The sequence below is a fragment of the Bos indicus genome, chromosome 10 (genome assembly GCF_029378745.1).
Source record: "Bos indicus isolate NIAB-ARS_2022 breed Sahiwal x Tharparkar chromosome 10, NIAB-ARS_B.indTharparkar_mat_pri_1.0, whole genome shotgun sequence".
Taxonomy (NCBI): Eukaryota; Metazoa; Chordata; class Mammalia; order Artiodactyla; family Bovidae; genus Bos; species Bos indicus.
Window position 1 is genome coordinate 5,672,116 of NC_091769.1, and position 24,000 is coordinate 5,696,115.

General features: G+C 42.5%; 1 protein-coding gene across 2 annotated transcripts in view; it reads right to left on the reverse strand.

Moving 5' to 3' along the window:
- Window positions 1–24,000, reverse strand: part of SFXN1 (sideroflexin 1) — a 61,726-nt gene that overhangs the window by 3,311 nt on the left and 34,415 nt on the right. The window contains exons 3-11 of one of the 2 annotated variants that reach the window (XM_019968055.2): window positions 17,098–17,268; window positions 16,088–16,186; window positions 14,552–14,627; window positions 13,897–13,982; window positions 12,544–12,671; window positions 9,384–9,433; window positions 2,823–2,844; window positions 1,856–1,905; window positions 1,402–1,449 (exon numbers count right to left, since the gene is read on the reverse strand). In XM_019968055.2, the coding sequence (XP_019823614.1) occupies window positions 1,402–1,449; window positions 1,856–1,905; window positions 2,823–2,844; window positions 9,384–9,433; window positions 12,544–12,671; window positions 13,897–13,982; window positions 14,552–14,627; window positions 16,088–16,186; window positions 17,098–17,268 (730 nt within the window). The remainder of the gene's footprint in view (window positions 1–1,401; window positions 1,450–1,855; window positions 1,906–2,822; window positions 2,845–9,383; window positions 9,434–12,543; window positions 12,672–13,896; window positions 13,983–14,551; window positions 14,628–16,087; window positions 16,187–17,097; window positions 17,269–24,000) is intronic. The other variant, XM_019968054.2, reaches the window with a different exon arrangement.

A 24,000-nucleotide genomic window follows, 5' to 3' on the forward strand; every position in this document is an offset into this window, starting at 1 on the left:
AGTAAACCACCACCACCATGGTTGAGATGTGGTAAACTAAGAGGTAAAAAGATAGGATATAGATTTATAGACATAATGCAAAAAAAAGAAAAATTATGAATATAGAAAAAAACAGTGGCTGTTTTTTTTCTTCTATATAGGGAGACCTTGGGTAATTTTAAAATAATGTTGCTAATGGCAATGATAATGGCTATGACTTAGTGCTTAATTTTTGGGTCAGACATTATGCATTTTTAACCCTTATAAAACCTTGGAAAGTTAAGTATTATCTTAATTTTACAGATAAGGAAACCAGAGGTGCAGCTGAGATTTGAAGTTAGATCCTTCTCGACCCAAACGCCATGCTCCTAAGTCACAGAGTGTAAGGCCAAGTGCTGAACACTGATATTCCAGTACCGCAGACTAAGGAAACAAACCTTCCTTACCCGAAGCCCTGAGATTCTGGGGTTCGCCCAATTAAACAGTGCTCCTCTTCAGCAAATTCATCTGTATTGGGCTTCCCAACAGGTTCTGAAGCTCCTGCCCTCTCCAAGCGGGGCTTAACTATGGGCGTCAAGGTGATAAAGGTTCCCTCTCCTTGAAATTTAAGTCCCCAGCTAACAACAGTGGGGGTCAGAGACAAGCAAAAGACCAGATAAAAGACGGATGTCTCATCAGATGGGGAACCTGATGAAGTCAGTTCTAGAAGAGACTGCCGCGTCCCAAAGCCACTGGAAAGCCTCGGGTGTTAAAGGCCATCTGTGCGGGGCCTGTCGGCCCATGAAGGACAAGACAAAGGCAGGACTGGAAGCAGAATCCCAGCAACGAAGCACAGCGCTGCCCCTCTGCACCTGGGCATTAGACAGAAAAAGGCTGAAGCCTCAGATCTATGCCTATTTAATGCCGGTTAATCCTGTTCTTACATCAAAGGCAGGATTCAAGGGCAACTTGTGATGAAAGATATATGCACAATAAGGCTTTTAAGGAAAAAAGGAAAAAAAACTCAAGTAGGAAGAAGGAAAGCCAATATACCAACCAAAGTTAAGTACATACAGTTGCTCTCCCTGGGGCTGGAACTTAAATTCTAATATTTCTGCCTTATAGATGCCTTTGCCAATGGACTGGACATCAGTGGATCATATTTAAACTTTTACAAGAGCAAACTGGCACCAGAGTTAACCTGGGTCTTACACAAGAATAAAGCATTTTCAAATGTAATCATAGCAAGTAGCAAAGAGCTGGGCAAAGAGAGTTTTGATATTAAATAGATGTGCATTTAATTTCTGCCTCTCTCTTCCTTTTAGAGACTCTGCTTCCTTATCTTTTTGAGACTCAACTTTCCTCCTAGTGAAATGAACCTGTGTCTGCAACTTGTTTTTAGGTTAAAACGCATGATCATTCTGAAGAGTAACAAATACATACCTTTTCTGCGGAAACAGAGCACAGCACAGAGGCGTAGCAAACACCAAGCTTAAAGAAAAATGAAAAAGACACATCAGAGCACTTTTAAAAATGGTCTACTTTTCAGACTTTTCCTATTCTACTTTGATAACAATCCCCTTTCTTTCTTTTTGGTATTATACTGCCAACTCAAAAATATGTCCTGTTTGTGTAATTGTACTACTAAGGGCTGCCAAAATAATTTTAAAAAGGGAAAAAATCAAACAGATAAAAGGAGTTTTAAAAAGAATCACACAAGTAGCTCCAAATGTTGCAGGTTTCTCTAAAGGCAGTTTCTTTCTAGCTAATGACTGGGACCAGATGTTCTGAGATGGTCTCATTTTTCAAAATGCATGTCCCATATTAGCCCTCACTTTCATATGCTGTATATTAATCTTAAAAAAGGAAAGAATGACATTGAAGTAATTCTACTCACCAAAAGCCAACTATTCCAACTTGAACAGGTGCACTCATCCATGGGAACCTCTGGGTAAAGAAATAAACTATTTTGAATACTTTTTATACAGGCTCTCAGAGACAGTTTTCTCTGCTGGTTAATTGGAAGGAGCATGGCCACGTTACAAGATGCAGCTGGGATGCGATTAGCGAGGTGTGGGGGTACCACTGCAACGGCTCGTTAGTCCTGACTTCCTGCAGCCCTCGGAGATCTGGCCACAATGCACATGCAAGGGTCAGGCGGCTTCTCATATTCCTCCCTTGCACTTAGAATCAGAGAGATGCCTGCTCGTAAATGGGAACTAGAGAAAGTGTTATCGCTTGACTATCATTTGTCTCCTGGCTGGGGAGGAGTGTGGTTCCAAAGCCAGAAAACTAACAAACCTGTATTCAAATCTCTGTCCTTCCAGTTCACCCCCACTGTGGGCAAAGGGAGGCAGAGTCCACCCAGCCCAAGCTCTGGTTCCTTTTCTGCAGAATGTAGATCCCAACAGGTTCCTAAAAACATGTGCACGAAGATACGCCAGATAACATTTATCAAGCACCTAGCGCTGTGCCTGGAATGTTCAGAAACCCAAAGGCATCGCTGCCCTGCTCCTGCCCCCAACCCTGCACCTCTCCTGCCTTGGTTTTAGTTGCTGTCAGTATGGTTAGAATAATTGCTAGCATAACAAATTCTTGACTGCCACTTTTTCGTTAATGGAAATGAATGAGTTGGTTGGTCTTTTGGAGGGTATGTGCTATTAGATTTTTAGCTTTCAAAAGGGAATTTTTATAAGCGCATAATATGCAATATAAAGAGCAACGAGATATATAGATTATGTAAGTAAGGCCACTGAAAGAGCTGCCACCAAGTTGCCAACTAGTTGTAATGAAATCAGCCAGAGTCAACACAAGTGGTTAATTAAAAGATCAGGATCCCAAGGGGGCTTGTGTGAGAGGCGTACCCTGGTCTCTGAGAAGGCTCCTCTGGCGAAAAGGTACATCCCGGGGGTTAAGGGAGAGAAAGGGAGAGATGTCAGCAAGCAGAGACAGGCCCACAGAGCTCGCGTAGATGGGCCCCGCCCCTCAAGGGATGGCAGGAGAAGGAAATACTGCATCAGGGGCAGCTGGCTCCGAATGATGCTGCATGATTTTCATAAGGAGATGGTAAATCGTCTTCCTTCTTTCCCAGTCATGTATCATCAGTCTGGGAGCACAGACTTGACGATGGGAAGGCAAGCTAAGAACTGAATAACATCTTGCTGGAAGATTGACCCACAAGAGCCCATGAGAGCAGCCTCTTCTTCTCAAGTGGACTCTTGAATAGGCGTGTGTAATCTCAACAATGGGTGTGCACAAACCAAAGGCTGATGGAGGCTCGTGCAGAGGGTTTTGTTGGAAGGGTTCTCAGTAACCGCAAGGATTCCGGCCAATTCTGATCTCTCTCATGAAGCTCAACCTGTATGTCATCCCCGTTCCCAACTCCTTTCCAGCACCCCCTCCCGCCTCATTCACCCCTACTTCAAACAGAACTTGGTCTGAGATTTTAAAAGTGAGCTGAGGATGTTTGGGTTTTCCCCTAAATAATCACAGAACTTGAGGGAGAGACATAGCATAGAATTGTGGAAACAGGATATTTTAAATGAATTACAGACAGTAATCACAAGTTTAAAAAGATACATATCTAATGAAGTAAAAGCTCAAAAAGTTAGTATGAGTAAATTCTTTCTGTTTCCAATGATCTTTACTCTTTACTTCATACTGTATATGAAATACAAATTGCACATACTCACCATGCAGAAGTTTTGACACATGTATTCAGCTGTGAGGCCATTGTCACAATCAAGGTAATTAAACATTAGTCGTTATCATCCTTGTTTTGTTTCTTGTGCCCTGGGCCATTCCACCATCTTTCCTAAACCCTACTATACCCATTCCCTGGCCACCTCTGATCTACTTTCTGTCATTGTACACTAGTTTATGATTTCTAGGATTTTATATACAGTATCTATTCTTTCGTATAATTATTTTGAGATTTACTCATGCTGTTGTGTATGTGCATGGTTCGGGGCTTTTTATTGCTGGGTTAGGTACTCCATGGTGTGAATGGAATTTGATAATCCATTTTCCTGTTTATGAACATTTGGACTGTTTCCAGTTTGGGGCTATTGCAAATAAAGCTGCTTTAAATACCTGCCTTTTATGGACATACATTTTCATTTCTTCTAGGTAAATACTTAGGAGTGTAATGGCTGGATTGCAGGGTAAGGATATGTTTAACTTAAACTGCCAAACTATTCTCCAAAGACTCTTCAGAGTCCCTTGGATTCCAAGGAGATCAAACCAGTCAATCTTATCAGAAATCACCCTTGAATATTCATTGGACTGATGCTGAAGCTGAAGTTCCAATAATTTGGCCACCTGATGAGAAGAGCCGACTCACTGGAAAAGACTCTGATGCTGGGAAAGATTGAGAGCAGGAGGAGAAGAGGATGGCAGAGGATGAGATGCTTGGATGGCATCACTGACTCAATGGACATGAGTTTGAGCAAGCTCCAGGAGAGAGTGAAGGATAGGGAAGCTTGGTGTGCTGCAATCCCTGGAGCTGCGAAGGGTTGGACGTAACTTAGAGAATGAACAACAAGAACAACAAAGTCTTTGGCTCCTTTTCCATTCCTACCGGTAGGGAATGAGAGTTTCAGGTCCGCTAGCTACATCCTTACTATGGCCCAACGCTTATTATGTCAGTCTTGTCAATTGTAGCCATTCCAATAGGTGTTTAAAGGTAGCTAATGTGGTTTTTAAACTGAATTTCCCCAATGACTAAAGATACTGAGCATCTTTATATGTGATATTATTTGATTTCTATGTATACTTGGTGAAATATCTGTTCAAACCTTTCGCCCTTTAAAAAAAACACTGAGTTGTTTTCCTGAATAAGTGTATCTTTTGGATACAAGTCTTTTATCAGACACATACTTTGCATAAATTTTCTCCAGTCTGTTCCCTGTCTTTTCATTCTCTTTATAGTGTTCAAAACATAGAATTTTAACATTTTGAGGAAGCCCAATTTGTCCATTTTTTTCTTTTATGGACTGTGCTTTTGGTGTTAAGTCTAAGAAATCTTTGCTTAACTCCAGATCTCAAAGATGTTCTATTTTCTCCTAGAAGTGTGACAATTGTAGACTTTTACACTTAGATTCTATGAACCACTGGGAGTTGATATGTGTATGTGTGTATGCCACCAATTCCCTACACATGGCCCACATCCCAGGCAACCTGACCATACACAGGCCTCCCACCTCTGTGCCCTTTCTGTGCTTCTGCAGTGCCTGTGCCCCCGGCCAGCCATCTTCAGGGGTCTCCGCTCACCTGCGGCAGCTGGGGGAGAACTCCCCTATGCTCCCACCATGCCCCACACTCTTACTCACCATGCACTGGACCATGTCCTGTGCCCTCCCCGCCACCACCCCATGTGGTTCTGAGAGCACGGCCCAAGCCCTATTTCTAAGATAATGGCACCCAGCACACTGCTTGGCGTGCAGTAGGCGTTCACCAAAGGGCTGCTGCATCAAACGAGTGAACAAATAAATGCTGTCGTCACACTCCATCAGCAGACAATCCTTAAAGTCTACTGAGTAGACAGAGCCGTCCACCTTTCTTAAAGAAAATATAAATGAACAAGAACTTCAGGAATGAGGAGCTCTTATCTGACCCAATTCATGTCAACTTTGTTCTCAATGAAAAGTGCCAGCCAGGTAAAGAGGCCACAGGAGCGATTCTTCAAGAACACTGTTGGGTGAAGCACCAGCTTTTAAGCAGTGAACTTCCGGTTTACTGCAAAGATTTCAGTGAGTCACCTGCCCACAGCTGATGCTTTTTGCTAGCACTCCGTTTGGAAAAAGACAGGGCGTGGGGGGAAGGATGAGTCATGCCAAATGCTCCCCAAGCTCACGGGTTAAAAAAGCCAAGAACATTCAATTCCTTTCATGTTTGCAGAGGAGTTTGGTCACATCCAAGGTGAAAGCCCCGAGAAGCACATCCTTGCAGGGAGGCACATCTGGCTGCTGGAGCTGTGGGAACAGAGGGCCGACCGACCCAGGCAGACGTGGCCGCCCACACAGACCTGATGCACAGCTGAAGAAATGATCTCTGGGCCTTTGTAAACAGGGCTCAGAAAAGCCTCCCTTTCAAAATAGTGTGTGAACGTGCTTTGCAGATGGAAATGTATGGATACAAATATAAGCTGCCTCCACCTCCGCTTTCACAATGGCCATACTATCGGTGAAGTCCTACAGTCCTTGCCACGTGGGCAAAAATGCAATATTCTGATGTAACAACAACCCTGAATGTAGGGGTGGGATGTACGTCTGAGGAGCTCAACATTTAACCATAGCTTTTTCAAAACATCATCCTCCAAGGAGGTCTGAATCAGTTTAGCAGCAGCCAGACCCTTGACAGCTAGTGAGGCCCTTGGACGGATCCATGAGCTGCTCTGACCGCCTCCCCGCCCTGCCACCTGGCTTCTGATGCCAGCAGCCTCCTCCGGCCCTGTGTGAGGCCCTTCAGGGGGGAAGTGGGGCAGGCAGAGGGGAAGCAAGGTGGCACACCTCCAAATTATTGTTGAAGGGTGCAGTTCCAAGCAAAGCCGAAAACCACAAACCAGAGAGGAAGGACAAGGGACGAAAACACAATAGTTATTCATTTTTCGTGTGAAAAACCCTAGGGCCATGTGGGAGTAGTGGCTAACTGGTTAACCAGCAACAATTTGCTGGTTGCTTCATGGAAGAAAACACCAGGCTGTATCTGAAGCAGTTTCTGTCTGTCCCAGCAGGAAAATGATGCAATATGCCCAACTCTGTCTCCTGGCCAGTGTCTGTTGCTGAGATATTAGAGTAACGGCAGCAACTTTCCCAATGACACCGAGACCCCAGGAGTTCAAGGCCATGACAGTTAGCAGAAGAAAAGGCCAAGTTCACATCACTGCTTTCTCTGGTGACCTAACTTCAGCATGAACGTAGGTCTGCATGCAGACTCTCTCAGAGAATTTCTGGAATCCCAGGCCCACATTAGCACCCACGTGTGCTCAATACCCACAGCCAGGAATGAGACGCCCAGGGAGTAATGTCCCAGCAGCAGTGGCAGATGGCCAGATTCGGAGCCTCACTGCGGAGTTGGGCTGCTGACACCCCTCTGCTAACTGGGTGCTGGGTGGTGTTGGGGAGGCCGAGAGAAAGGACTGGGAAAGCTTTGATGGTGGGGATACTGCCACTGAAGGTGGTCTCCCCACTGCATTCACAGGTGCTGATTCACGACAATCATATACTATTGGTGGAATGACTCACACTTAGTATTCCTTTCCTGCAGAAGTTTACTTTTATGTCAGACAACAGGATGAGGTGACTGTCTCCAAGCCTTGTATCCACTCGGAAATCTGATCTTGCTTTAAAAGTCTGATTTTGCTTAAAGTCGGCAGGAGGGGGAGGTTGGATTTATTATTATTATTTTTTTATTCTCTGTTGCCCCTGAAGTTGGCATGCCAATACCTTAAGAAATTAATAATCAGGAAAATCCAAAGGTTGCCTGGGTCAACGTATGGCCTTGCAGAAGGACTATAATCCTAATGTCTTATCAGATCAAGAGCTAGCAGTGAAGAACACAGTGTATCAATTCCATATTTGTAAAGTCAAGGAGCCACTGGATGTTCCACTTCCTCCCAGCATCCCGGAGGATAAGGCTGATGGCCCCTCTCTAAGTTCATTTGACAGGTTCTCTCCTTCAGAGCCTAAACCACTTCCCATAAGGAAAGCAGGGATAGATAGAGAAAGGAACATCAATTTTTTTTTTTTATTTAGATTATCCGAAAATAAATGAGACATCAAAGTTGGTGAGTTTTAGATGTTTACATAATTTAGTAGTTTCCAGATCTAGTCAGCGTTCTAGTACATACACCAATTCCTTGGCAGCTTTAAAGAGTTCATCTGTTTACATAATATGGTAGCTTCAAGATCTAGTCCCTGTTCCAGCACACACACTAATCCCTGAGCAGCTTTAAAGAATTCATCGTTTCTAAATTCTGCAGAGGAAAGAGACTTCAGCAAAGCCTTTTCATGAATCCTCAAGTAAGAGCTTATCAAAGTAGGTAAGATGTCAAATGAGGTCACCTTTACATTTTGGTCTTCACTAATAGCTTTACTGGTTAAATCAATGAAACTGTTTTATATTTTTGTTTAATCTTATACTTAAGACTGTAGAAATCCACCAGATGGATAGAGACTCAGCAGGCATGTGAGAATGCTGCCTCCTGGGGGTGGTCCAGGGGTCTGTGGACCTCCCGGGATGCTCGGAGGAGAACAGCTCGATCACTACAGAGACACTGCAACACGCCATCCCACTATTCACATCGACGTGCGAGACTGCTAGAGGAAGAAGCTCCGAGAATATAATTTGCTCACGTACCCGAAGCTCCCAGGAGAGAATGAGCGGGCTGCCGAGGAGAGGGCCCTCTTTCTGACTCTCACACGGGGTTGGTACATCCAACATGCCAGTCAAATGAGGCATTCAATACTATTGACTTTTCAAAGCATACTTTCTTGGCTTATCGTCTGAGAATGTAATTGTATTGAAAGTATTTGGTGTTGGCCTTAATTTTCCCCTCTGGAGCCCATAGGGTGAATAGACGTTAATGAACATTGACCTGTCGGACATTTAGAATTTTCCTAATCACAGAAATCATTCAGAAAGCGTCAGGCCTATGAATCATGTCCTTCTTTCAAAGTCTGGTAGTGTTCCCTCACTGTGACGGTTCACCCTGAGACAGCTGCAGTGTTTACAACACGCCTGCTCCCCCAGCCAGGAGCTGGAGCCCTTCCTCCCGAAGAAGCAACGGTGTCAGATTCCAAGCACAGCAGGAACCAGAGGAGCTACCCCATCCGTCTCTTCCCTACCTGTTACAGGAAACTGGAAAGCTAAGGTGAAGCATAAATACAACTTCATTTGAATCCTGGAAACCACAAGAATGCAGACAATGCACAGAGGTTTCTCAGTTACAGTTTCATCCTGGAATATCTTCAGACCCTGAGGGGAGGCGGCTGATAGACTGATGGATTACTAGAGATGATTACCACAGAAAAATCCATCTAGGCACTAATTCAGTATTCTGTGAAGCTGCTACTCCCAATTATTCTTTCCTTTCAGATAGTATGTACACAGACTTACAAACAAATCATTCCAAATTCATACCCTCCCTTCATTATTACTTAGCTAGGGATCTGACTGATAACTAAGATAAGCCTGTACTTGGGTTATGGCCGCTCAAGAGGAGTGGGCAGCATTCAACAAATGAAAGATTTATGAGAGCTTTTTCAAATATTTCTCATTAGAAATAAAATATTTCATCAAGTGTCCAATTGCCACTGGCCTTCAAATTCTTTACTCCCTATCCAGGTGGGAAATAGTCTGTATAGCTTGAAGTCTGAAGACAAATTGTAAGGATTGAGACAAGGATAAACAGAACTGGGACTTACCTTGAGAAAGGCTTTCTTTTCCAGAGTATTCATGATAAATGGAGGGATGGCTGGAAGTAAAGATAGACCCGCTTAAATCTTGGATAATGTCTATTTTCAGCTCACTTTTTTTTTCTCAACAGTTTCACGAAAGGCTTATATTACTTGCAGACTAGTTTCACACTGGCAGAGTAAAAGCCATTGCAATATTCTTTAAAATATCTTAGCATTAAAAAAACTCCCACTGTTTCTATTTGTTAAAGTTTTGAAAAATAACACAATGCTCTATGCCCACTAGAAAATTTTATGATTTTGATGAGAACTTTAACATTAAATATGCAACAATGCAAGCATCAGGAACTTTCCCCTTCTGTACCAATGATACAAATGCGGGCTTCCCCGGGTGTCCATCCCTGTGGAGTACAGTATAAAAATTCCTGCCTTGAGTCACACAGACCACTTGTTAGCTGGGTGATCCAGAAAATGTTACCTCCCTGCTCTGAGCCTTGGTTTTCTGCTTTCCTCATCTATATAATGGGATAACTGTACCAAACTAGCCCGGACGATAAGCTGCAATGATGCACGTAACCATCAGAGAGCACAGTTCATTTACTCATGATTCAGACTCAACTATCCATCAGACTAAACTGTCACAGCTATTCCAATATGTCAATCACCTTTAGAGATGTTGCTGGGATAGGAAGACTGTCTCTTCTCCCAGGACTACTGTTTCAGATAACCAAGCCACTGGAAACAAAGCTGTTGGGATGCCTGAACTCCAAAGAGGAGCCTTGTATTTCAAAATGGGAGAGAGCAAAACCAAAAGCCTACCCAGGGTAGAAGCTGCAGTGGCCAGCTTGGTCTCATAAAATCTGGAGACCTGGGCTCAGCAGGCGTACCAGGGCAGCCTCCTCAGCTCCCCACAGGTCAGTGACAACGTGCTGGTCCCTGACTCAGGGGACTCTCGGCCTGCATTTTATGACTGTGGTTTCCTCAGTTGACCCACCCCTACAGTGCATGCACACTGCTGTCGCACGAGGATGTCTTTGTTAAATCACTTAACGGTGGTTAATCAGTTCAGTTCAGTTCAGTCTTTCAGTCGTGTCCAACTCTACGACCCCATGGACTGCAGCACGCCAGGCTTCCCTGTACTTCATTCTATCCCGGAGCTTGCTCAAACTCATGTCCATTGAGTCAGTGATGCCATCCAACCATCTCATCCTCCATTGTCCCCTTCTCCTCCTGCCCTCAATCTTTCCCAGAATCAGAGTCTTTTCCAATGAGTCAGCTCTTCACATCAGATGACCAAAGTATTGGAGTTTCAGCTTCAGCATCAGTTCTTCCAATGAATATTCGGGACTGATTTCCTTTAGGATGGACTGGTTGGATCTCCTTGCTGTCCAAGGGACTCTCAAGAGTCTTTTCCACATCACAGTTCAAAAGCATCAATTCTTTAGTGCTCAGCTTTCTTTATGGTCCAACTCTCACATCGATAAATGACTACTGGAAAAACCATAGCTTTGACTAGATGGACCTTTGTCCGCAAAGTAACGTCTCTGCTTTTTAATCAGATAACCAATTAGCTGGAGTGCCAGTAGCTGGAAAGGAAGAAAGTTTTCTTTGTTTAACTTGTTTGTTCACTCCTACTTGTGAGGAATGCTGATGAGCGTTCTCAGTGACAAAAGGAATTCAAACAAAAACACATCACTGGGAAAACCTAACAGCACTCAAGTAAGTGTGCTTCCTTTGAGAGCTTAGTAAATAGCCAAGGGCTGTTTGCACTCAATTTAGACAAGGAAATCGAAGATACTCATTTCTGTTTCCTTTTTTCTTTAAAGAGTACCGTACTCTCGGGCCCTCTGGTTTCTGAGAACCTTCTTAAGAGTCCTGGTCTGAGTGTAGCTGAAGAAGCTTTAGGAGTAGATCAGAGATTCTCAGAGGAACTAAGTTATAACAGAGATTTTCTGCATTTCATCATGCTGAGTCCAAGTCTAACGGACAAAACTGAGTCCATACTGGCAGCCATCTTATTCACAGTTGTTGGAATTAACCCAACTTGGTTTGTGTTCCAATGGTTTCCAATTGATACAAATAAATCCTCAGTATAAGTTATTCTTATTCACGAACTGTTAGAAGTTTCTTGTCAAGATTGACTAAGACCCAATTCTTTCTCTTCCGATCCTCATCACCCGTACTGTGAACTGCCCTGGTCCACCCACCATCCTGACCCGTCTCCCATCACCAGTCTTGGTTCCTCTTCAGCTGACTCTCAACATGGCACCCAGAGTCATGCAGTTAAAGCCCGAATTGGGTTATTATTACTACTGCCCTGCTCAAAACCCTGCATGGCCTCCCACCCCTTGGACTAAAGCCAGGGCTCCAAATGCCTGCAGAGCCATCCGCGCTCTGCCCACGTCAACCTGGCTCCCCTGTCTACTGTTCCTGCCCCCTTTTCTCTCCCCACGCAGCCCTGTGATGCTTCCAAGCCACCAGGCATTCCTCAGCCATCTCTTGCTGTTCCATCTGCCCCAGAAGATGCATGCCTGGAACCACCCTCCCCCTTATCTGCCCAATCTACTCCTGTCACCAAGCAGGACCTCTGGGGTCTTCCTGGGACAGACCCCGTCCCCCACATCCTCTGCTGCAGCTCCTCTCTGAAGCACCCAGATAACAGTATCTCAGGACGATCATGAGCACACAGCCCCAGACTGTCCGGTGCCCAAGGACTTGTGCTGTTAAGCTCCTTGTTACCTTACCATCAACCAATCAGAGAACTGTGCATGAGCCAATCACCCCGCGGCATTCACTCCCCATCGTGTGGCCTTTAAGAATGCTTTGTTTTTAAATGCTTTGGGGTTTTTTGGGGGGGCATGAGCCACGTTGCCCTTGCACAGCCCTGCAATAGATCTTCCTCTTCTCCAAACTCTGTCGTTTGGCCTCACTGCACACACGGACTTGTGTTTGATAAAACGTCTACTCCAAGATCCCCACACTCTGTATCCCCTGAGCCCTTATAACCATCCCACAGATTACATATCTGACTTATTTGGTCAGTTTTCTGCCTCCACCACCAGAGGCCGCCTCAGGGAGGGATCCTTCATGGTTGGTGCTCACTGGCACACCAACGCTTGTTCAACCGAGACCTGCCAAGTACATGAACAGGTGCCAAGGTTCTCCTCACCCATGCCAGGGGCTGCCATCAGGATCCTGGAGACAACCACTTGCGTGATGGCTTGTTTGGCAGCGTTTGCCGACTCGCCCAGGCGGTTCCCGTTCTCATCTGTGACAGGAATGCCAACTTTGAGTTCCCTGGAGAGCAAGACACATGCAAAGTTCATACACAGACGGTTCATGGAACAGCTGGAAACAGTACTTACGCTGTGAAAGATCAAGTCCCTACTTAATCCAAAAATGCACTCCAGGGTCATTTTTGGCCCTAATAAGCCTTATTTTTAAATGCCATGAACAAGCTTAATCCTTGTGGGATAGACACAAAAAGGAAACAACACTAGCAAACTTTGTAAAAAAATAAGAAAAAGGTAGCATTTTGAATAACAATAGAACTCAAAGGATGAACAGGTAACTTAAAGAAATTCAGGTAAGGCTTAACTGGGGCTCCTGCTGCAGCAGTGGAGAGCGAAAACAAGTAACAGCTTCCTTTTCTAGCTTGCTGGCTGGCTGGGGGCTTGCTTGCTCCCTCGGTTGGGGGCCAGCTTGTTCCTTATAGTGGTGAGGGCAGGGGTGTGTCCAGGCGTCCAGCAGGATGGCGGCTGAGGCATTTTGCCCAGTCCTTAGGTTGCGTGCGCAGGGGCCTGCCCCAGCCCCCTGCTTTTGCTCCAGGCTCTTCAAAAGTGGGAGCTGCCTTTTTTGGTCTCTTTATGTCTTTTCTCCAGAATATGCCCTAACAATGAAGCCTTGCCTGAATTTCTAAAAAAAGGAAAATAGAGAGATACAATTCACAGCATCATTAAGTAAGCTAACAATACTGATAAAGCAGCCACAAGAACAGGCACTACTGAATATTTAACTACGGTCACTAATGCTATATTTATCGCTCCTCTGTTACCCTGTTTTTCGTTATCCATTCCAAAATGCTTTTTTTTTTTTCATTCTTCCTTCTCCTTTAATTTTTGCCAGTACTAAAAAATACTTCCAAAGATATAGATTAATCTTATCTTAAACCCTAAAAGAAAATCTGGGTGGGGGAAGAACCTATTTTATAGAATAAGCTTTCCAGGCACAGACATAAGTCTGAGATCTATTTTTTTAAACTCTGTATCATACAGAAGTAGAAAGACTAGTCCAAATCCCATATGCTCATCAGTCCACTTTAATAATCAGCAACTCAGAGCTGACCCTGTTTCATCAATGGACCCATCCTCACCCCTGTTACCAGATTACATGAAAGCAAATCTCACATAATTTCATCTGCAAATATTAAAACAAAAGTTGTTAAAGTTTCAACAAAGCAATTTATTAGAAGAGATCCTACTGTCAAGCAAAAGTCCTCTCTAGGAGGGCATGTTAACCTTACCTTTGTCTCATTAACGGAATATTAATGCAATTAGCCGCAGCTACCGCAGCGAAGGGAACAAAACGTCCTATGAGCGGAGAGACATGCTGCAGAAAAGATAATTCCAAAAGCAAGATCTTATTTTTTCTACAGTACTGAATGCAAATACTTATTTCTTCTCAAAAACCACTACCAACACAGAGTCCTACTTGTATAGAAACGCAGGCCAAAAGTGTGCTCAAAACTTGTTTCCTAGAGGTTATTTTTATATTGCCAGCCTGGGCATCCTAGGACCAGGTGGACATCCGTATTTTGATGGCTGCATGTGGATGATGGAGCAGGGGTTTTGAAGTCCCAAAGTCTTGGGTTTAGATGCTGACTCCTCCACTCTTCAGAGGTGTGCCCCAAGGCACCCTGCCCAGCGCCCAGCCTTGGTGGGCCGTGTGGGTGGTAGGGAAGCATTTAGCACTTAATACGCAGTGTCAGGTACAAACAAGTGTCTTGGCAAATGTTATTAGTGATGATATAATCTTTTTAAAAAAACAAAATACAGTTGAAGATGATGACTACAGTATTCATCAGACTTGAACTATTTTGAGAAATAACAGAGAGACTTCGAGCCAGGTAGGTGAGAACAAATTAAGACGCTTTACTACGGAGACAATAATCTGAATACCTTGGTTAATGCGTTGAGTCCTAGAGCTGTTGCTACAGCACCTGTTGTTGCAGAAACGTAAGCTGTTCCCAGTTCACTGAAAAGAAGGAAAATAGTACAAAAACAATGAGTGTATGTCAGAAAACTCAAGTCTGACATTTTGGGAAGAAATGAAGAAGATTAAGAATAGAGATTCCATAAAATATAACACAAATGAACTCATTGAAGAGACAGGAACACGCTCAGGAGAAGAGCCTCGTGGCTGCCAGGCCGGAAGAGGGGAGGGAGCAACACAGTGGGGGGCTGGGTTTAGCGGATGCAAGCCGTTGTATATAGAATGGATAAACAGCAATGTCCTCCTGAACAGCACAGGGAACTCCAGTCGACACCCTGTGACAGACTACAGTGGAAGCGAATGTGAAAAAGAGTGTGCATTTTAACTGAATCACTTTGTTGCATAGTAGAAACTAAAACACTGTAAATCAACCATACTTCAATAAAATAAATTTAAAAAAAGATTCATCAATGATATATTCAGCTCTGCCAGCAGAGCTACTCATACAAAAAGGAAGCAGACCCATATAAAAATGGCATTCTTCACATATAACCTAAATACCACGCCAAACAAGTAGACATGGAGAATATGTATGTCTCGGGGAGGGGAAGAAAGGAAGCTGTGACTGGGCAGGAAGCTACAGATGTGGGGAAATTCATATTAACTTAAATGTTTGTAGCATATGGACTTATATAAAAAATACTTCTCAAAATATCGCTATATATACTGAAAGTAAAAATGCAGTGCAGCCATTCTTAAAATGACATCTTACTGTATAAAAATACTAAAAATCTTATCCTCAAAATACAAGTAAGCCCAAGCAGTTCTCTATTATTTTTAAATAAATTTTTATTCAAGAATTGGATGAAATGAAGGTGTGATCAGCACTGCTGGGTTGCAGATTTCAGTATTCTTTGTTCCCTAGGATGATAATAGAAGAATACAGATGATCAAACTCAATTTAAGAGTTAAAACAAAACCAAAAATTCTTTGAAGTGTTATATCAGTTAGGCTCAAAGTTTTGGTTAACTAATCACTTTAGCTTGCCTGAACATTTTTTCACAGGAGGCAAAATTTTAAATCCATTCACTTTCTTTCAGGCTCCAGAGACATCCTATTTTAAAGACAAATCAGATATAAAATCCCCTGCATTTCTGCAGAGACCCCCACTGCTGATGCTGCTATCTGTGTAACCCACAAGGCCTGCCCCGAGCTGCCTGCTGTGTGATCCGTGGGGGTGAAGGGGATGTGCTCCCGGTGCGGGAGCCCTGCCTTCCTACCAGCGTCACTAACAGCACAGATGATGTCTGAGAAGGCAGGCTGTGGAAACTGGTGTTTAGGCAGAAAGGGAGGAAAAGACACACTACTGAGATACAGGCTCCCTAAGATTCCGAACCATATAAACGATCTGTACAAATATACTTTTTCACCAGGAGGGCATCACCACTGGATCAAATGAACACCAGAGGAATGCAGAGGCTGGTTAACGCTTCCAGTCTTACTTGACAGTGAGGGGAGCATCTCCACTTCTGTTGGTGTAGTTGACCACGGCATTGAAGGACTGGTTGATCCACTGCCAGAAAAGCACTGCTGGAGTGGTCCTGAAATAGAGAGATCCGTCACACACCCACCGCCGCCTGGGATCTAGCCTTCTGACGACGTGAGCGCCGGGAACCAGACGGGAGACGGACTGGAGCAGGGAGAGCGCTGGGCCCAGGACTGGATGCTCTGCTTCAGAGGCTGAGGACCAGTGGAGCTGGGCAGGGTTTTATCCTCTCTGATTCTCAGTTTGCTCATTCATGAACTATGGATAGCAACAAGCTTAAGAGGGCTAGGGCAGTGGTCCTTAACCTTTATGGTACCAGGGACGGTTTCATGGAAGGCAATTTTTCTACGGACTGCAGTGGGGGATGGTTTTGGGATGATTCAGGCTCATTACATTTATTGCACACGTTGTTTCTATTATTATTACATTAATTCCACCTCAGATCATCAGGCATTAGATCCTGGAGGATGGGATCGCTGGGTTAAGGTGAAGATGGAGTTAAATCTTGTCTTAAACTTGTAAGGGAGCCCAGCAAAGAGCAGGCACTCAATTGCTGTGATTAACGTCAGGTCCCTTCTCTTACAGAAAGAAGCTATCTGCAGGCTAAGTATTTCTCATCCCCCCTCATTCCACATATAAGCCTAGGTGTTTACACCTACATACATACTTATACCTATATTATACGAATCGATTACAAAGAGACTCTGCTTAGAGGCTTTCTAAACGTTCTTTCTCATTTTCTTTTGAGTCTAAGATTTAGGGAGAAATTCAACCTCTTTTTGGGCAACAAGGAGAGTTCTATTCAACAGAAGGAAAAGGTAAAACAACCTCCCAGGATTGTAACTTTTATACAAAATGAAACTCCACATGAAATGACATTTATTTCAATACAACCATTCAAGTACAAAAATGTGCTTTAAGCTCCTGGAATATAAAACAAAGTGTTGTGACACTGCCGGAACTCACCTATAAAATGTCATCATGCAGCCGGTGATGGTCATGTTCATTGGGACTTGAGCTGACATTCTTCCGATTAAAATCATCTTTTCACCAGTGTCAGGATGAAACGCTGAATCATAGATGTACTTTGCTCTCCATAATTCATTTTCTGTGAGACCTGAAGGAATGATTCCTTGCCTAGGAAAACAGCAAAAGCAACACAGCAATTGTTCATTCCAAGTCTCTCACCAGTGCTACCTAGAACATCTCTGTCTGGGTAGAGTGAAAAATCGAACTGTCATAAAGTCAGGGAAATTCCAATAATACAATGGACAGTATACACTTAAAATGAGCATTTTAAACCCACAAATCTCAACTTATCTATAATTTGGAAAAACAAAAATTTGTGTATAATAGGGAACTATTCAACTTTGAAATATTCTTTGTTTTAAATGACATTTTAAAATGTACTTTGAACTCTGTAAACTCTAAGATATTTTTACCTCATTAGACAAAGGCTGTGGCAATCAAGAACATGAAGTCATTCTTAAACCTGTATTTTGAAAACCTAGACTAGAAAGGTTCATTATATTTCCTTATCAAAGAAATACATATTCCTTGCAAGAAATTTAGAAAACACAGAAATTCATTAGCATAACTAAAACCATTCGAGCTTTCCCTGATTCACAGCCACTGGTAATGCTTACTGAATACCCTTTCAGGTTTTTCTAGATGGATGTATATGATGCATTTATCACCTTTTTAATCAATGCTATTTTGTAAACCTTTGTCTGTATCTTCATATATTCTATATCATCTATACTGGGTTGAATACTTTTCCCCCCAAAATTCACACTCACATGGAACTTCAGAATATGACCTTATTTGTAAACAGGGCTGTTAATTATGTAGTTAAGATGAGGTCATGCTGGATTGCGGGGAAGGGGGTGCAAGTTCAATGACTGATGTCTTTGTAAGACCAAGCGCAGCCACATAAAGAAGGGTATGTGATGAGGGAGACAGAGATTTGAGAGGCATGGCTACAAGCCTAGGGCTTCCAGACGCTGGAAGAGATAAAGAAGGATCTGCCCTAGGGCTGTCAGAGGGAGCCCCGCAAACACCTTGATTTCAGACCATACATTTCCATTATTTTAAGTCACTCAGTTTTGTGGTCATTGTTAAGGCAGCCATAGAAATCCTAATCCCTGCTGTAGGACACTGCAACTGCATTTAACATTTTCCACTGGTAAAGGATGAGGAAGTAAACATCCTTATAAATAAAACTTTCCCCACATCCAAGATTACTTAGAAATGAGTATATTCTCTGAGATAAAAACTATGTAAAACATTAAAACTAAATATTTTATTCTTTTTCTCGACTTGAGTATGTCCCTTTTCTTAACCTCTGCAGCGGTCCCATCGTCATTATCTAAGTAGCCTGTTGCACTCTTTATACAATGTGGATAATTTTGTTCAGTTAGGTTATCTTCTGTCATGAAAATTTTTATTATTATGCATTCAGGTCACGGGGTTGCAAAGAGCTGGACATGACCCAGCACAGCACAGGAAGAAAATAAGGCTCTGCCCAGAAAGGTGTGACCCATTGTAGGGTTATAGGTATGTTTACAGACACTTCTTGCATTTTCTTAATAGTCTTTTTGTTTGTTTTGTCACTTAAAGTTTTCAATAGATTTGGAATTTACCTTAAGATACAAATACGAGAAATTGCTTAACTTCTGTTTCCAGTTGGCTGGTCTTCCATTCCAATATGAAGATTTCAATGTTATCTTTATCACCAGTCGAGCTTTTACGAACGTTAGGCTTGCTTTCCCGCCGTTCCACAGTAATCCCCTCATCTTGTGGTGTCGAAGCCACTATTGCAATCGATGGTTTATTTTTTTAATTACTTTTTTAATGGAATATAGTTGATTTATGACGTGTTAGCTGCCACTGTATGACAGTCCACTTCATGTCTCGTGCAGCAGTGATCCTTCACTCCATTCCTCTTCCGCTTTTTCAAAACTGCCTTAGCTATTATTTTGTTAATTTTATAGGTGATCACAATTGTATTTTGACCAGAACTGTATTAATCTGGAGAGAACTGAAACCTCTGTAACATATCCAGGCCTACCACATATTCTTCCAGTTATTCAAAGGACTTCTTTTAAAGACGACGCCCAGCGTCTTGCGCTTGCCTCACATTGATGAATTCTCTTTTTGACCATTCTTGTAGGCATAAAGTGGTATTTGTCGTTTTTGTTTTTTACTTTAGACTTTCTAGTATATACTCTCTTTTTTCTTCCAGTTTTGTTGAGATATAGTTCACATACAGCACTATGTAAGTTTAAGATGTTCAAAATAATGACTTGACTTACATACATCATGAAATGATCAGCATAATAGTTGTTTAGCGAACATTCATATATACAGATACAAAATTAAAGAAATAGAAAAAGATTCTTGTGATCAGTACTCAGAATGTACTCTTTAAACAATTTTTATATATAATGTATAGAAGTGTTAATTTTATTTATCATGTTGTATATCATATCTCAAGTACTTATCTTGTAACTGGAAGTTTGTATCTTTTGACTGCTTTTATCCACTTCCTCTCCTTTACCCACTGCCTCTGGTAACCACAAATCTGAGCTCTTTTCCATGAGTTTGTTTTTGCAGGATAGCTGACCTACAACTCTGTGTGAGCTTCTGGTACACACCATAGTAATTCAGTACTTCTGTACATTTCAAAATTATAAGTCTAGCTGCCATTTGCCACCTTACAAAGATATTCAAATTATAATTCTTGACATATCCCCACAATGTACATTTCATACCTGTGACTCATTTCTTTTGAAATTAGAAAAGACCCTGATGCTGTGAAAGACTGAGGACAGGAGGAGGAGAAGGCAACAGAGGATGAGACGGTTGGATGGCCTCCCCAGCTCAATGGACATGAGTTTGATCAAGCTCTGGGAGATGGTGAAGGACAGGGAAGACCAGCATGCTGCAGCCCTTTGGGTCACAAAGAGTTGGACACGACTAAGTGACTGAACAACGATGACAATTCAGTAAGTGGGAGTTTGTACCAGTTGGGAGTTAATCCCCTTCACTTATCCCTCTCCTCTCCACAACCTCCTCTCTAACAACCACCTGTCTGTTCTCTGTACCTGTGAATTTGTGTCCGTTTTGTTTGTTCATTTGTTTCATTTTTTAGATTCCAAAAAATTGTTGTTTTGAAGCGTCGTCTTCTCTTATTCTACACAAGTAAAATCATACAGTATTTGTCTTTCTCTGTCTGACTTGTTTCATTTAGCATAACACACCCAAGTCCAGCTGTGTTCTCAGAAATGACAAGATTTCATTCTTTTTTTTTTATGGCTGAGTAATATAGTTTTTACATATCTATATTTATCACAACTTCTTATCCATTCATCTATTGATTGGTACTTAGATTGCTTCCATATCTTGGCTGTTGTAAACAATGCTGCAATAAACATAGGTGTACATATATCTTTTTTTGAAAACCCAGGAGTAGAACTGATGTATGTATGTATTGGGTTGGTGCAAAAGTAATTATGGTTTTGCGCTGATGAATTTTGCCATTTGATACTGGAATACATACTTAAATAAATGTGGTTATGTTATACATCATTTTAATGTGCATTCCTTGCTTTATCGTTTTTTGCTAATGACTTATTTAGTTCAGTTCAGTAGCTCAGTCGTGTCTGACTCTTTGTGATCACATGGACTGCAGCACGCCAGGCTTTCCTGTACATCACCAACTCCTGGAGCTTACTCACACTCATGTCCATCGAGTCAGTGATGCCATACAACCAACTCATCCTCCTGACTTCAACCTTTCCCAGCAACAGGGTCTTTTCAAATGAGTCAGTTCTTCACATCAGGTGGCCAAAGTATTGAAGCTTCAGCTTCAACATCAGTCCTTCCAATGAATATTCAGGACTGATTTCTTTTAGGATTGACTAGTTGGATCTCCTTGTAGTCCAAGTGACTCTCAAGAGTCTTCTCCAACACCACAGTTCAAAAGCATCAATTCTTCACCACTCAGCTTTCTTTATGGTCCAACTCTCACATCCATACATGACTATTAGAAAAATCATAGCTTTGACTAGGCAGACTTTTGTTGGCAAAGTAATGTCTCTGCTTTTTAACATGCTGTCTAGGTTGGTCATAACTTTTCTTCCAAGGAGCAAGTGTCTTTTAATTTCATGGCTGCAGTCACCATCTGCAGTGATTTTGGAGCCCAAGAAAATAAAGTCACAATTTCCATTGTTTCCCCATCCATTTGCCATGAAGTGATGGGACCGGATGCCATGATCTTAGTTTTCTGTATGTTGAGTTTTAAGCCAACTTTTTCACTGTCCTCTTTCACTTTCATCAAGAGGCTCTTTAGTTCTTCTTTGGTTTCTGCCATAAGGGTGGTGTCATCTGCACATCTGAGGTTATTGATATTTCTCCCAGCAATCTTGATTCCAGCTTGTGCTTCATCCAGCCTGGCATTTTGCATGACGTACTCTGCATATACGTTAAATAAGCAGGGTGACAATATACAGCTTTGACGTCCTCCTTTCCGGATCTGGAAGCAGTCTGTTGTTCCATGTTCAGTTCTAACTGTTGCTTCTTGACCTGCATACAGATTTCTCAGGAGGCAGGTCAGGTGGTGTGGTATTTCCATCTCTTTAAGAATTTTCCACAGTTTGTTGTGAAATGTCTTATTACTTGCTGCTGCTGCTGCTGCTAAGTCGCATCAGTTGCGTCCAACTCTGTGCGACCCCATAGACGGCAGCCCACCAGGCTCCCCCATCCGTGGGATTCTCCAGGCAAGAATACTGGAGTGGTTGCCATTGCCTTCTCCAATGCACGAAAGTGAAAAGTGAAAGTGAAGTCGCTCAGTCGTGTCCGACTCTTAGCGACCCCATGGACTGCAGCCTACCAGGCTCCTCCATCCATGGGATTTTCCAGGCAAGAGTACTGGAGTGGGGCGCCATTGCCTTCTCCATATTACTTGCTATATATTTCATATTTTTTTAAGATTATGGAAATGACGTTAAACAAAAGGCAAATCTGAGTGATTTTCAAGTTCAAAATGGGTTGTAAAGCAGCAGAGGCAATTCGCAACATCAAGAACTCATTTGGCCCAGGAACTGCTAATGAACATGCAGTGCAGCGGTGCTTCAAGAAATTTTGCCAAGGAGACGAGATCTTTGAAGATGAGGAGCCCATCGGCCGGCCATCAGAAGTTGACAAGGACCACTGAGGGCAACCATCGAAACTGATCCTCTTAAAACTACATGAGAAGTTGCTGAAGAACTCCACATCGACCTTTCTGTGGTCGTTTGGCATTTGAAACAAACTGGAAAGGTGAAAAAGCTCGGTAAGTGGGTGTCTCACAAGCTGACCATAGATCAAAAAATTGTTGCTTTGAAACGTCCTCTTCTCTTATTCTACACAACAACAGTGAACCATTTCTCAACCGGATAGTGATGTGTGACAAGTGGACTTTATATGACATCCAGCAATGACCTGCTCAGTGGCTGGACTGAGAAGAGGCTCCGAAGCAATTCCCAAAGCCCAACTTGCACCCAAAATAAGGGTCATGGTCACCGTTTGGTGGTCTGCTCCTGGTCTGATCCACCAGAGCTTTCTGAATCCCAGTGAAACCACCACATCTGAGAAGCGTGCTCAGCAGACTGATGAGATGCATGAAAACTGTGGCACCTGCAGCCCACACTGGTGGACAGAACGGCCCCCGGTCTTCTCGTGACAATGCCGGACCACACTTTGCACACCGAACACATCAAAAGGTGAACGAGTTGGGCTACGAAGTTTTGCCTCCTCCACCACATTCACTTGACCTCTCACCAACCGGCTACCACTTCTTCAAGCATCTTGATCCCTTTTTGCAGGGAAAATTCTTCCACAACCAGCAGGGGGCTTGGAAAACGCTTTCCCAGAGTTCATCGGATCCCCAAGCATGGATTTTTATGCTACAGGAATAAACAAACTTCTTTCTCGTTGGCAAAAATGTGTTGATTGTGATAGTTCCTATTTTGATTAATAAAGATGTGTTTGAGCCTAGTTATAATGATTTAAAATTTACGATCCGAAACCGCAATTATGTTTGCACCACCTAATGGTTTTAATTTTTAAAGGAATCTCCATTCTATACATTCCCACCAACAGGACATGAGGGTTCCCTTTTCTCTACATCCTCACGGAAAGTTGTTATTTGTTGTCTTTTTGATTCTGACAGGTGTGAGATGATACTTCACTGTGGTTTTAATTTGCATCTCCCTGACAACTAATGATGCTCAGCACCTTTCTGTGTGCTTGCTTGATATTCTATATTTTCTTTGGTTGAGTGTCAGCAGGCTACTCAAATCTTTGGGCCATTTTAAAAAATTGGGTTTAAAAGAATTCTTTATCTCTTCTTTGTTTATTTTTTTAATTTTATTTTTAAACTTTACATAATTGTATTAGTTTTGCCAAATATCAAAATGAATCCGCCACAGGTATACATTCTTGATGTAAGTCCCTTATGAGCTGTAAGTTTTGCAAATGTTTTCTTCCAGTTTGTGAACTGCGTTGTTGCAGTGTCTTCTGCAGTGTAGAGACGTAACTTTTCCCTTATTCTTTATGCTTACAGCCTAAGGAATCTTTGCCTATCCCAAAGTCATACAGCTTTTATCTTGCTTTCTTCTAGAAGCTTTATAGTTTAGCTTGTATATTTAGGTTTATCATTCAAGTTATGTTTACGGTTTTGTTTAAGGATTAATACTTTTTTAATACGAAAATCCATTTTTCCAGACCCACTCATCTAACAGAATATTCTTTCTCTACTGAATTATCCTGAGAATCCTATTTTGGGATCCTCTATTCTGTTCCAGTGATGTATATACCTATCTTTAT